This window comes from Zalophus californianus, chromosome 3 (assembly GCF_009762305.2).
Source record: "Zalophus californianus isolate mZalCal1 chromosome 3, mZalCal1.pri.v2, whole genome shotgun sequence".
Lineage (NCBI taxonomy): Eukaryota > Metazoa > Chordata > Mammalia > Carnivora > Otariidae > Zalophus > Zalophus californianus.
Genome location: NC_045597.1, coordinates 141555376 through 141570642, shown reverse-complemented (window position 1 = coordinate 141570642; position 15267 = coordinate 141555376). Strand labels below are relative to the sequence as shown.

Here is a 15267-nt window from a genome sequence, read left to right as displayed (position 1 = left end):
AAGGGGCTGGTGGGAGGGGAGAATGGGGAATTTAGTGTTTAATGGGTACAGAGTTTCAGTCTGGAAAGATGGAAAAGTTCTGGAGATGGATGATGGGTGGTTGCCCCCATGTGAGTGTACTTAATGTCTTTGAACTGTACACTTAAAAATGGTTAAAATGGTAAATTTCGTGTTGTATATATTTTACCACCTATAATGATAATAATAAAGAATGGCTTTCCTAAGAAAGAAAGAGAGATTATTCTTAGGAGGGTCAGAGGGATTGCCTAACAAGGGAGCCTCTGAGATTTAGGAGCTATGCATCCCCATGGAGTGTAGACAAATAAAACAAAGCAGAATTTGCGGGTGGGAGGAGATTCCTCAGATCATATTTTGGAAGACATTGATCCATTTCAACCTGCTCATTAGAGATGAAAACTAGGGCTTTCTTGCCTCTGTTTCCCAAGGTCTATACATTTCATTCAGAGCCTGGAGGTCAGTTTACCAGTTCCTTAGGCATGGCATGGGACTGGGCCCAGGTTCAGCAGACCTATGGTTTCAAGTTCTGTACCGCTTGTGCCAGCGCCCCAACCTTTAACTCACTGTTTTTCTCAGATTGTCTGTCTGATGGAGTTTGAGACCTGGAAAAAGAAAACTCAGTGACTAACCCGAAGCTTTGGCTTTTCTGTTCTGAAGGCACAGGTAGCAGGTGTTTGGGCCATCAGTGGAACAGGAGAGGGTCAGCGTCCCCCGCACCTGAAGCAGCCACCCTGTGACAGAGAGGGTGCTGTCCAAGGCCGGCTCCTGCCTGCAGACATACTTTCAGGAGAAGAATACGAATGTGTCTCACCTGATGACATCTCCTTGCCTCCACTCTCAGGAAGCCCCGATTCCCCCCTTGCCCCGGCTGCCATGGACGTGGAGCAGCATGCCAGCCCTGCCCTCAGCCTTCACACAAGCAGCTACAGGATGCAGACCGGGGCCAGCAGTGCAGGGGAGGCCCAGGAATCGGGCATTCCACCAACTGCTGCTTTGGCTGATGCTTACAGTGATAACAGAGAAACATTTTCAAGTCATTTTGAGAGGCCTTACCCCCAGTCCAAAGCTGAGCTCCCATTAACCTCCCGAGGATTTCTGGAAAAAAGTACTGCCTTCTGCAAAATCAGTGCTAAACATCCAGAGAGCATGCCGAGTGAAGTGCATGAGAGAGCTTCACAGCAGCACCCTCAGGCTCAGGGAAGTTTGCTAGAAACACAGGAGAAAGTGCATGTTGATAATAACATCACTAAAACCCGAGACAGGCTGCATGCTTCCCAGGATGCATTCTCAGGCCTTGGGTTTCGATCAGGCCCCAGCCGGGCCTATCAGAGGCAAATGGTCCCCCAAGAGGAGATTAAATGTACATCAGCAAAGAACACGGTGGTCAGCCTCGCTGGCCAGGCTCCTAATTTCTCCAGGCTCCTGTCTAATGTAACTGTCATGGAAGGTTCTCCAGTGACTTTGGAAGTTGAAGTAACAGGATTTCCAGAGCCTACACTGACATGGTGGGTAGCTTATAATGACAAGTCATAAACGCATTGAATGACTGAGCAAATCATTCTATGTGCACTAACTTAAAGGTGTAGGGATAGCTTATTAATATTCTGTAACACTGCAACTGTGCATGATTCAACCTCACACCAACCCCCAGCTCTCCCTGTAGGCACAGGACGGCTAATACCCAGAAGAAGCAAAAGGAACCACATAAAATAATAACTTACCCAACTCCAAAAGCACTGCAACTTAACTGCACTCTTTTGTGGGTTTTTTTGTTTTGTTTTATTTTTCCTATTAGTTTAACATTCCACATTTCTGAAGATGTTGGGTTGAAATTGTTTCCTATTGCTTATTTCTGCATAAGCATGACATTTCTTAGCTTAATATCCTGTATTCGATTAAAAAACATAAGAATTTGGGTTTTCCCCTTTTCTTTCATTTACCCATTTCATCTTCTCCCTCTTCCTAACAGAGTCACACATCACTTTTGTAATATTTGTTTGTTTCACTAAGATTTCTTTCTATAAATTTCTTCAGTGTGAAAGATGGAATAAAAATATTTCTTTCACAGTTGCTCCCAGTGACAGGTAATAAACCCATTTTTGAAAGGTGGTGTAATAACTGAGCTGTGAACAATAGGATTTCCCTCTGGAGACATCATTATTTTTTAGCATATTTGTTTTAATAGAAAGTAAACTGCAGAATACAGGTTTTGAATCACTGTTATTTTAAAAGTAGTTCTCACTTTCTTACTACGTGGGTTACTTCTAAACATTTAGAAATTTTTCATCTGTAAGTAGATTTATCTGAGGACAAAGTTACAAATTTGTGAGACTGAGTTCATACTCATAAACTAAGATAAGTAAAACAGCATTTACTTATCATAGTATTTCAGTAGACATTACATTAACAATTTCAACTATTATGCATGCCCACTGATGATACTTGAAGTGTGAGTTGCTTATCTAAAGAATCTATGAGAAAACTCTGGTCTCTCAGATGATGAAAAGAGACTACACTTGTGATACAGTGCAGCCATTCATGCTTTTGTCTTATTGTTTTTAAAATTGCATGTTTTTTTAATAGATCAGGAATTTCATATTTATGAATTTAAAAAATATTTAATTCATTATTAAATATCAGTTCATCCCAAAGAAAAATGTTGTCTGCAGTGTTTCTTGGTTTTGTCCACACAACAAATAACTTGGTTAGTATTTATTGTTGAAGAATTATCATAATATTGTGAAAAAATACCTTGCTTTTGGATTTACAGTGGTTTTGCTCAATTAGCAGCCGGCAAGCTCTTGGAAATAAACATTCTTAGGACACTCATAAAAATGCAAAATTATCACATAGGCAATGGGAACAGAAAATGATTCAGGTTTGTCACCGCTTCTTAGGTGAAGGAACATGGGTATGAATAAACAAGAATCTAGAATATACAAAATAAATTGCTTTCTAAAAAGAGGCAGCTAAGTACTCGTGTTCATAGGAAACTTTTAGAAACATGTCATTAACAGTAATAATCCAATTATATAAATGCCTTTTACAATTATAAATCATTTTCTTCTAATGAAATTAATTCATAAAAATGAACTCATTTCACCAGGAAATGTTGTATAAGTACCTTCCTCTAAAATAGCATGTTTTTATTCTCACATGATCTTGTGGGGTGAATATGATGGGGTGGATGAGTCTCACTCCAACATAGATTCTCAGAACTCACAGGATGCTATTCCATAGCAGCTGAAAGAATGACACAAGCCAAATAGAGGGGTGCCATTTCACACTCTCAGTAATTGTTGCCGTAAGCAAATGGTGGCCCTCTGTGACCAGATGGTCTGGGTTTTTCTTGTGTTTTGTTGTTGTTGTTTGTTTGTTTTAGAGAAGGAGAGAGAGAGGTAGGGGGTGGGTAGGGACAGAGGGAGAGGGAGAAAGAGAATCTTAAGCAGGCTCCAGGCCCAGTGTGGAGCCCCACGTGGTGCTCAATCTCATGACCCTGAGATCATGACCCGAGCCGAAATCAAGAATCGGGTGCTCAACTGACTGACACAGCCAGGCACCCTGTTTGGGTTTTTTTTTTTTTTTTAAAGAATAGTTGGATATCTGAATTTTCACATGCAATATTCCAACTGTTAAATGTTGTCCAAAAAGTCAGTTTTTTGAAAAATATGGTCTGACCTGATCAAGCACTTCTCAGGCCACAAGTCTCCAACCTCTGCTTGAAGGATGAAAGGCCCATTGGAATCTGTGGTAGCTGCAAAGTTCCTGCTAATACTAGAGAGAGAGAGTACTACAATGGTAATGGGCTTGTTTGCAATGGTTTTTAGAGCTTAGAAATGATGTGAATATACAGTGATCCTGACTTTAAAACTGACTCTCTGCTTCAGGTACAAGAAGGGCCAGAAATTGTCTGCAGATGGGCACTTACAGGTTTTACACAAGGAGACAAGACATTCGGTGTTCATTCCAAAGGTATGTGAGGCAGACGCAGGCCTCTATGTGGCTCGGGCCCAAAACTCTAGTGGCATTTTCTCTTCCAATGTCATCCTCCACGTGACAGGTAACCACAGGCCGCCAATCACAAGAATAAACTGGGTAATGCTGTGTGTCATCTACATTAGTGTGTCCCTAATGTACTGGGTACTCGCACAGTAACTGTGGGGTTGTCGCTCTTGGACATCATTCTCATGAGCCTAAAGAATGACCCCATGGTTGTTTCTTTTACTGCATCTCTTATATTTGCTTGCCTCTCTCCACCAAGTGTACCCACATTCTAGTCATGTTGTTTGTTTGGCTAATACCAAACAGCGAAATAATCATATTTTCTCTAGTGTTTTAGTATATTTGAGGAGCTTGGTAAATTCTTAGCAGTGGATAAGCATACATTTTTGTATTGTAGAAAGAGATGTGTTCAATATAAAGCCCAGTAAGATTACACAATGTTTACTCCATCCTCACTTAAGAGCATGTATATCAAGGCTTGAATCAGCAGAGAGGTGTGAGTTAAATTTCAAATCCAATTGTTTGATAATTTATTTTTAATTGTACTCATAAACATCTCTGTAGAATAACAGGAGAAATATTGAAGTGAACCTGTAATTTACCTTATCACATCAGCTGTCCTTTTGTTGCGTTTCATGTCTTGATTTCATTTATCAAAATACATTCTATGTAGTTTCAACCTAGCCTACCTTCCTAAATCTGAGGCGGCCAATGTAAATAGTCATTCCTTGTTGATCTCACGGGTTTCACCATGGCGAATAGATGTGCTGTCAACTTCAGAGGGAGTTTCAAACTTCCATCAGCTGCACCTGTCATAGAGCAAACTGGAACACAGGCTGCAGATGGACCAACATAATTCCTGTCATGCCATGGTCACGTTTTGGGCAGCCACATATATACGATGGCAACCTGTTCCTCCTGCATCTTCTCTTGATTCTGCTGCTGACCATTTTTTGCAGCCTGTGGTATAGACATCTCAATGCCTTAGTTTCCCATTTGAAAAATGGGTTCATCGTCTACCTCTTGGGCAATTGAGAGTTTTCTTTTCGTGTCTTGTAAAGATTTGGAAAATAGAAAGCATTCTATGAAGGCTGAAGGTAATTCTATTGTTTGATGCGACTTATCATCACACTGCCTCCTGCCCACTATTCTCATTCAGATGCTGTTTCTTTAGAATATTAGAATGGTATTAGTCTGTGATTTCCAACCTTTCCCATGAGGGGAGGTGATGTATTATGAATTGGAGCTTAAATTCCTTTCTAATTTCTTAAGATTACATCTTTTTCAAAGACTTGAAATTAAACTTAGGAAGATGCATTTAGTATGATCTAGGGGAAAAAGTATGTAATAAGACAACATAAAATGAATTCTATCCTTTTCTTCTAATTATCACTGTAATATTGAAGAATTTTCTATGCATTTCTGAAATATATTATTCAGAAAAGAGGACCTTTTTTAGTTCCCTCTAAAAATAAACATGAATGAGAGAAGCATTTGTTTTTAAATTTTAAACATAGTCTTGTCATGGTAGAACAAAATCTTTAGTTGAAAGAATATAATAGATTTCTGATGAAGGGAAGGAATTAATTATGTTGCTGTAAGACTATCTACAATAATAAAAATACTTAAAAGTAATATATTCAAATAATGTATAGAATTTGGGTAAACTGTAATCTTTTAGGGTTCTGAAAACACTCTATTACATTTTGTTGAATTAATGAGTCTGGTAATAAGTAGAAAAAAATAATATATTCAAGTTAATATTAAAAAGCTACTGAATGTTATTTGAAGATATGAAATGTGTGCTTGAGTAAAGTTGACATATTTTTTTCTGTGCATCAATTTACTTAAACAATTAAATCTCTTAATTTTCTTCCAAATATCGACAGAAACCGATTAAAAGCTTATATATATACAATGTCCTAGGGAACTCACAGTCTCTTAAGTCTCCTATCCATTTTATCCACTTTCACATATTTTACATGTCTTGCCTAACTGCTATTCCCATGTTGAAGCTAAATAGTAAAATCTAGTCATGTCCAAAGAGGGCAGGCAGGACCAGGTAAGAAATTCTTGTCTGACCCTCTGTCTCTTTCTTGTTAATTTAGTAAGATCTTCTTTCCCATTTTGTCGTCTTGGTTGAATTTGTGGCTAGAGGTTGTTAGGGCATGGGACTTGCTTGTTTGCTTTACATGTTGCATGCCCGTTAAAGGCTAATGGGGAGCATTAGTGGGCAGCAGGGTGGGATATATATATATCCATCTATCCATGGTGTGTGACTAAATAAGGTATAAACCCCGGGTGTATTTGATACATATATCAAATATAATATGTATTTGACATATATCAAATATATGTATATACACATATATGCACATACACATAGAGCTCAAATATTGGGAAAAAGCATTAGGCTGATATTCTAGATATAGTTCAGCTAGCTATCTGTATATCACTCTATCTGTCCAACCATTCATCCATCTATCCATTCATCCATCCATCCATCTGGTCATCTATCCATCCATACATCTATTTACATACCTATCTACCTACATATTCTTTTGTGCTATCAATTGACTATCTAGTAATTCCCACAGCAGTGAAGAAAAATTAGCTATTCAGTTATTCTTCCAGTTATATTTTAATTTCAAAGACTTAAGTGTGATTTTCCTTTTGCTAGGATTTCTGTCTTGATCAAAGAAGTCTCCTTATGAAAGTATGAACTAAAATTATTGATTAAAAATGAAAAACCTAGGCAAATGATGTTCCTTTTTAAAGATATATATACTATTTATATGCATTTTCTTCTAGAGAAAATTCCAGACAGTTAGTAATATCAAAACACTTCTCAACAAGAAAATGTAGATGACAAGGAAGATTAAAAAGAACATGTACTTGACACCTTGAAGGAACGCAACACAAAATCTCTTTTGAGCTTCCTAAAAGGCAAAATTATTGAGCTTTCCAGTTCTGATTTTCTAATAATAAGTGTATAAACATTTGGTGGTAAAATTTTTTCACACTCAATTCCAAGAGAAATTTACTGCCGAAATCCTTACATTCGAATCTTTGTGTATTCTAAAATATCTAAAATCTTTGGAAAAAGAAGTCATAGACAATTAGTTATTTTATTCCATAATGCTAACGCTCATTTATAATCAAGATGCAGGCTTAAAATAGATTACTGCAAGAACCTTCTAACCACCTCACTCAAGTTTAAATTTCTTCAAGTGGTACACAAGGCCCTTTAGTACCTGCCTTCCCCTTCCTAATCTCTGTTCCATCCCTTCTGATCCCCCCCACAAAATGACATTTTACTTCAGGTTTTTAACCTACCATGCTCTTTCTTCCCTCTAGTCCTTTCTTCCCAGATTTCCCTTACTATATCCAAAACTATCTTTGTGTGGCTTAACTCCTGCATATCCTTCTTGGTCCATTTGAGACACAACTTCCCCCAGGAAGCCTTCTGAGCCATCAAGTCCAGTGTAGATATTCTTGCTACGGGCACTCTCAGCACCTGACCTGCCCATGTCATATCCCTTGAAAGATTGCATTGCAGTTGCATGTTTGAGCATCTGTCTCCTCTGGCTAGAGTGTGAGATATTTAGCAGCAGGATTTGTGACAGCCCTGTTCATCATTATACTCCCAGCACCTAAGCCACAGTCATACTCAATAAATATTTCTTGAATTGTTGTTGGAGGTAAACAAAGATAAACCTAGCTTTTTTTTTTTTTTTTTTTTTTCTGGAGAGAGTTAGTGGGGGAATGTAAAAAGGGAAAGATGTATTTGTTACCTCATTATTCTTTCTTATTATGGACATTGGCCAATCAGAATCAAGTTCTAGTCATGAAGTATGTAGGCATACTACAATGACTATGTCCAAAATGCCAAAACCAGAATTTATGTACTTCTTTAGAACACTGTACAAATTACCAGTATTTTATTGTAGTAATCAATAATCTTGGTAATCTTGTTGTATCTTATTTGAAACCAGCATTTCATTCATATATGTAAATATTAAAAAAGCCAAATCCAAGAATTTAGATTATTTGATTTTCAAATGAACAAAGGAAGAAATATTGCATTTTTTGGTTTTGTTTTTATTTATGATTATTCCCTACTAGAAATTGCCATCTGAAGCTTTTGACATTCCTGTTGTGTGTACATTATTTTAAGTGTGACCATGAAATAAGTTATTTGAAACAAAATAAAATATATCCTCCTAGTATTCTCTGATATTGTGCATGTCAATGCAAATGCCAAAGCATGACAGACTGTTTTCCATTAGCAGAATCTTGAGCTGTATCAAAGAGCCAAAAGATTTGCATTCACTGAATGAAACAGTGTCCTGCTTAAAGCAAAACAATTCATTTTCTCTGCTCTCATTACATGAGATGAGATTTGAATGTTATCAGTTGTGTATGAATTCAACCTTAAAATGGAAAGCACAAAGCTGCTAATTTGGCCTTCACCCGTGAATCCCCACATCACTGTTCCTTGTGTTGGTGAGAGTTTATATAACATTATCAACCACCCAAGCATCAGTGGTGAAGGTTGGATGCATGATATTCCTCCAGATGAATAAATCTTTGATTCTGGAGTTTGAGTGTTTGGCCAGATAGCTCTTTCTTCTGTTCAATGGCAATTTCATCTGTATAAGCCAGGGCCTGGCAAATCCAATTCTTTGGATTCTCCTTTTTATATCATAAAATTAACACCCTATTTTCCTTAAAAGACAAGGAAATACAAAGAGTTATATAGACAAGCATGTTTGTGTGCATGTATTTCCAATTAGCACAATAAAGACTGGCTGAAATTGAAACATATTTTAATCATAGGAGTAGCTGGAAAACATTTGTCCAACCTTATTTTTCTTTAAACCAGAGAAATAATAGTTACATACTTTGACGTTTTCAATCTGTATTCAGATGGCTCCCTGCTATGGCTTTTTCCATTTAGGACCCACTTAAATATCAATACTTGTGAAATAACAGCTCCAGAGCTAGCTAATGAAATAAACTTTTCCCTTTGACATTCAACAACTGTTCTTTCCAAGAACCTTATTGATCTAAACAACTACAAAATGGTATTTTTATCTCATGTTAGCATTAAAAAATCATATAATGAAATATTTTGAAGATAAAAATTCAAAGGTTGAAATATAAAGAAACATAATTTATTCATGGTGAATAGTCTCCAACCCATATTATTCTCATGATGCCAGAGAACCTTTCTTTGTAATAAGTATTATGCAAACCCACACACAAACAAACTGTTGGCAAACAGGGCCACTGGAAATGCAGACAAAGTAGGAAACCAGTTACCTGGCAGGATTGGAAAGGCTAAAAAATGCCCATCTGCTCTGAAGTGTCTTCCCTAGCAGTCATTGCCATGTTGACTCTCGGAGGCCTGCCTTTGGTTAAAGTTAATGCAGCTCCAGAAGATGCCTCTTAAAATGAATATTTATCATTTCTATTACTCTTAAAGGAGTAATAGAATTTCTCATCATATCCTGGTCTCGGTTATCAGATTAAATAAGAATGTTTCCCCCACTAAAAATGATAAATTCTTGTGAGGATATGGGATAATGCAGGAACCTGAGAGAGTTGTATGCTATGTTCCACTAAGCGTTGGGAAATGTAAGACAGGAAGGGAAAAATAGCCAAACATCAGGGTGAGGAAACTGAGTGTCAGCTGTGGGTTTCTCCTCCCCCTCACTGTGAATTTCCTCTAGATTGAGGAAATGCCTGTGGGGACCCCCTGAGAGGGAGTTAGAGACCACAATAAAATGTGTCTGTATGACATTTTTCATTGCCCAAGTAGAGGACTATACTGGATTGAATAGCATCAGGGTGGCCCTAAACCCAGTGCCTGGTGTTCTTATAAGAAGACCATAACAGACATAGAGACAAAGGAGACACAGAGGAAAAGGCCATATGATAAAAGAAACAGAGATTGGTGGCCTTGTCAGCTTCTACAAACTATGGAGCGCCAGAGATTGCAACCCCAAGGAACAAGAAGAGGTAATAAACTATTCTTCCTTAGAGACTTCAGAGAGAGCCTGGTTCTACCGATGCCATGATTTTGGACTTTTAGGCCTCAGAACTGAGAAAGAAAAATTTCTGTTGTTTTAAGCCACCCAGTTTATGGTTCTTTGTCACAGCAGGAAACCAATACAAGGACCATGTTCTAGAAAAGTCCATTCGAGCCTTTCTCTGGTGAAAAAATTCCCCGAGACATTCATTGATAGATACCAACCAGCCTTTCAAAACGGCACTCCCAGGGTATGCTGGAAGGCCTCAGTCCTCTTCTTGATTTGGGGGATCTTGGCACATTCCAATCAATCAGCTGTTATATTCATCTTCTGTGTGAACATTGCCCCCTACATGCACCATAGTGCTAGGAGTTCTAAAGGAAGCAAAAGTCCTTCAAGACAAGTCCTAATGAATTTACTACTTGCTTAATGATACTGCACATATAAGAAAAAGAAAAAAGAGAAAACAAGGCAGTATGTAATCACAGTGAGAAAAAATGGCCTCTGGAGTAGGGGGAAAGACAAAGGGAAGCTGTGATTAGAGATGTGAACCAAAATACGAAGGTACAGTATGACACAGTATAAGGAAGAAGAGAGAAGTTCAATAAATGGGACCACTAACACCTAAATATTAGGATATATATATGACCTAAAAGAGCACTATCAATCAATTGGATCCAACTGACATTTGTAGAGTATTTTATTCACCAACAGTAGAATACACGTTCTTCTTAGGCTCACATGGAGTATTCACCAAGATAGACCATATTCTTGGCCATAAAACACACCTTACTTAAATTGAAAAGAATAGTAATCATACAAAGCATGTTCTTAAATCATAACAGGATTAAACTAAACATCAGAAAGATAGCTAGAAAATCTCCAAATACTTGGAAATTAAACAACACACTTCTAAATAGAACATGAGTCAAAAATAAATCTCAAGAGAAATTTTTAAATATTTTGGAAAACATAAAAATATATCAGTACTGATCCTTGGATATTAAAAGCCTAATAAGGGAATGTTATAAGAAACTCGAAGCCCACAAATTTGATGAACTGAAATGAGATGGATCAATTCCTTGAAAGATATAAACCACCAAAACTCACAGAAGCAGAAAGAGACAACCTGGATCACCCAATATCTCTTTAAGATATTGAAGCAATAATAAATAAGTTTCCAAAAAAGAAAGTATATGCCCAGATGGTTTCACTGGTAAAGCTACCAATATTTAAGGAAGGAATAATACCAATTCACCATAATCTCTTCAAGAAATAGAGGTAGAGAGGACATTTAAAACTCATTCTATGAGATCAGAATTACCCTCATACTAAAACCAGATTTTAAAAAAAAGATATTAAAAGAAAGGAAAACTATAGTCAATATCGCTCATGAATATAGACATGAACATTCCCAACACAATACTAACAAATCAAATACAACAATGACTAAGTCAAATTATATACACCAATGGGATTTGTTCCAGGTATGCAAGTCTGGTCCAATATTCAAAAATCAATCAATATAATCCACTGCATCTACAGGCAAAAGAAGAAAAATCACATGCTTATGTCAATTGATTCAGGAATAACATTTGACAAAATGCAGCGTGTGTTCATGAAAATTAAAAAAAAAAAAAAAACAGAAAACTCGCAACAGAAGAAACTTCCTCAGCTTGATAAAGATTAACTACAAAACTCCTGTAACTAACATCACACTTAACGAAAAGAGATTGGACATTTTGCCCCTAAGATTGGGAAGAAGGTGAGAATGTCTTCTCACAACTCTTATTCATCATTGTACTGGAAGTCCTAGCCAGTGAACAAGATAGGAAAGGAAATCAAAGTTTTGCAGGTTGGAAAAGAAGAAATAAGACTATCTTTATTTGCAGATAGCATGATTTTCTATGCAGAAAATCCCAATGAATCTACCAAAAACTCTTAAAACCAATTAGTGAACACAGCAAGTTTACCGGAAGTAGGTCTGCAACAACTGCATCCAGGAGAAAGGCAGGGAGATAGCAATAAATGAATCACAGTGAATCAGCATTTTCAGAGGCAGGGGCAAGGGCAGGTAACATGAATTTGTCCCTTTTCCATAAATTTGTTACAGACATCATGGATATTTGTCATCTACTTGCAACATTTCACACTTGATTTTTCTTGCAGCTTTCCATGATATTTTGGGGATTTCAAAAGAGATAAATTATTTGAAGGAGATGATGCTCACCAGGGCAAGGGGATACTTGATGTGGAACATAAATCAAATTTGATCATTTGCTGGCCATTGTCATTATCAACAGACCAAGAGAGAAAAATTTAAAAGACATTGTAATTATAGCATCGTAGAGCTGTGCTTTCTCCAACAATAACAATTTTAATATTAGAAGAAAAGGAGCCCTTTTGGTCTCTGACATCAAATCCTAGAGTGGACGATTTATCAGTTGGTATTCTGCTACACTGCAAGAATGAATGTATCTTTCATGAATTAGTACTTCCTTCCAGCAAGGATGAGCTTATGCTGCTAGTATATTCCTAAGACTTTTTGATAGAAACCAGGACTAAAATATGCCAGACATGGTATTATAGTTTTAAAAGTAATCAGTTCCGTAAAGTCATACCTTGGTCTATTAATTAAGTGAAAGGTAGAATACAAATGACTACTCTGGCACCTACATTTAATTGGAAACTTCAATGAAACTAATCATTTTGTATTTTCTAAATGTTAACTATAAGTGCTTTCTTTATTTCCATGTTCTTGAAGGTGATTTTTGGTCATATACATCATTTGTCTAAAATAGAATGGTATTATTCTTTATCACTTAAAAGAAAACTAACTGATGCATTACAAAGACAAGTACTGACCTTGTATTTTATCAAAAGCTTTGTAAAGATAAATGTATAAACAGTGAAGTACTGTTAGGATACCATCCAAGACTTAGAAATGGATATTCAAGCAGAGTACTCATTGTAGTTTCTGTTCAAACTTATGGCAGCATATCATATATTGGAAACAAATATCAATTTACTCTTACAATTAAAAATGGATTATGAAAAGTGTACATGCAGCAAGGTACAGGGCCTAGTTTTCTTGGTGAATGAGTCCCATTCCGTGCTCTGACGTCTAATCCCTCTGGCCCATCAGCCAGTTAGAGGAATGATGCTATCTCACAGGGAGACTTAGAATGAGGAAAATCTATATGGTTTCTTTAAATATGAGAAATTATCATTGATTGTCTTAACCATGGTTATATAGCACAGTATATCACATGTCATTAGTATCGTTATGAATTAATAAAAACCATTTAAGTGTTTTGGATCTTGGTGATACAAATGGGGTGTGTGTGTGTGTGTGTGTGTGTGTGTGTGTGTGTGTGTGTGCATACCTATTTGTTAGTATGAGTTCTTATCTGTATGAATTCAGTAATATATGAAATGCCCAGGTGATATGTGATGTAATGAGGTTAGAAAAACACTTGATGGTACCAATACAATGAGCAACTCATGACCAAGAGTTAATGAAGAAATGGACTTTTCTTATTTTAGCATGGCATAATACAGACATGTATTTATATGCGTCCTACAAGATAAATAGTCAGCCAAACTCCAGTTTTGTAAATGTATAATTAAAAACCAGTATTTTCAAACAGAATTCCCAGATAGCAGATCAAAACAGGAAAATACTATTCCAATCTATATACACATATATCAACTTCAAATATAAGTCTATTTAAATTCCTCATAGATAGCAATCCTAAAAGAGTTATTTCTAAAATAGAACTTAGAGGTTACTTTTATTTAAATGTAATACCATAAATCATCCTCAAGAAGCTGCTATTGGGTTTTTTTTTAATCCATTGGCTATTGTATGTGAATATTCCATATGAAGTACTGAATGTGGTCCTTAAAGGTGGATTTCTCTAGCTCATTTCTTAAAGTTATTAAAGCATATATGATTACTTCAAGAACAAATGTTTTGTGTGTTCATTTCTTTTTTACTGCTAATGGTTTATGCATGTGGATAATGAAATGTATATTATGTCTACTAAGTACCTAGAAACAATAGAATTTACTTATCTGTTTCTTTGCTCTACTGGGAGCTCCTTAAAATGTAATTCAACATTAAATCTCTGTAAAAAACAATACATTTGTCATTTCATTCAGCCTCTTGCACCTGGGGGTGTTTATTCTTGTATAAATATTGACTCACAAATGCTCTTAATAAATGCAACTGCTCAAATCATCATGGTGTTTAATATTTGATAGGAAATATTCTCCTATTTAACATCCCATTGTAGAATAGTGATCTGTTTTATAACCGGACAGTAATCAAAGCAAGTGAAGACAGTTTTCTTAAGTCAAATTTACTGATTTCTCACAAGAAACTAGTCTGAGAGTGGTAGAGTCCTGTTTGAAAATGAATTCAGATTTAGGTATCACATGTTTAATCACATAGTTTTGATGATGTGTGGGATGTAGGCAAGACCACCAAGAACTCTGCAAAATAGATACCTGAAGAATAGCAAACTTCTGTGTTCCAAACCCATAGTGCTGCCCTACTAAATCTCTTACGGCCACAGCAGGCCAGGCATATTATAAAGTGCTTGTCTGTTTGAAAATATGCCAAAGGTTTATTCAGAATGGGAAAAATATTCTCTTTATTTAAAACTCCCTTGGGGGAAAAAAAATCAGAAACCACTGCAGTTACACTCAGAATTACATGCTGCACCAATGAGCATATCCTTTCTCTATGAAAAAAGAACTAGCTATTGAATTCATTTTTCCTATATTTTCTTACCATGTCATTAATTTCAAGGAGAAAATGTCTAGGAGAGATGAAATAATAGTAAATCTCTTTTCCCGGGCACTAAGTCACTAGTTGTGTGCTGCATACACACATTTCATCATTTAATCCAATGGTCACATTAATTTTTCAGGTTCATGGAACTGTGGTGATGAAATTCACTGAAATGGAATTCCATGTCAAACACAAACAGGAAATATTATCTAAGGCAATAAACGGGTGATATGGTAAAGACAAGATGTCAAACAATAGTTTTAACAATATTATGTAATGACAAATGGGAGGAAGGATGGGAACTGTTGCGGTGCTGAAGGGGAAATGCAAACCCCTTCAAACTGCAAACACAAGTTACAATTGTGTGTTAATGTTCTTCTCTAGGGCGTTGGGTTCTTTTTTTTTTTTAAGATT

General features: G+C 36.5%; 1 protein-coding gene across 3 annotated transcripts in view; it reads left to right on the top strand.

Annotated features, from left to right (window-relative positions):
- CCDC141 (coiled-coil domain containing 141) overlaps positions 1 to 14285 on the top strand; it is a 204292-nt gene extending 190007 nt beyond the window's left edge. Inside the window, exons 25-27 of one of the 3 annotated variants that reach the window (XM_027590871.2) lie at positions 676 to 1523; positions 3906 to 3990; positions 12225 to 14285. In XM_027590871.2, the coding sequence (XP_027446672.1) occupies positions 676 to 1523; positions 3906 to 3990; positions 12225 to 12260 (969 nt within the window). In that variant the 3' untranslated portion in view covers positions 12261 to 14285. Of the gene's footprint in view, positions 1 to 675; positions 1524 to 3905; positions 6250 to 12224 lie in introns of those variants that run through there. The other 2 variants (XM_027590872.2, XM_027590870.2) reach the window with 2 other exon arrangements.
- Positions 14286 to 15267: the final 982 nt, after the last annotated feature.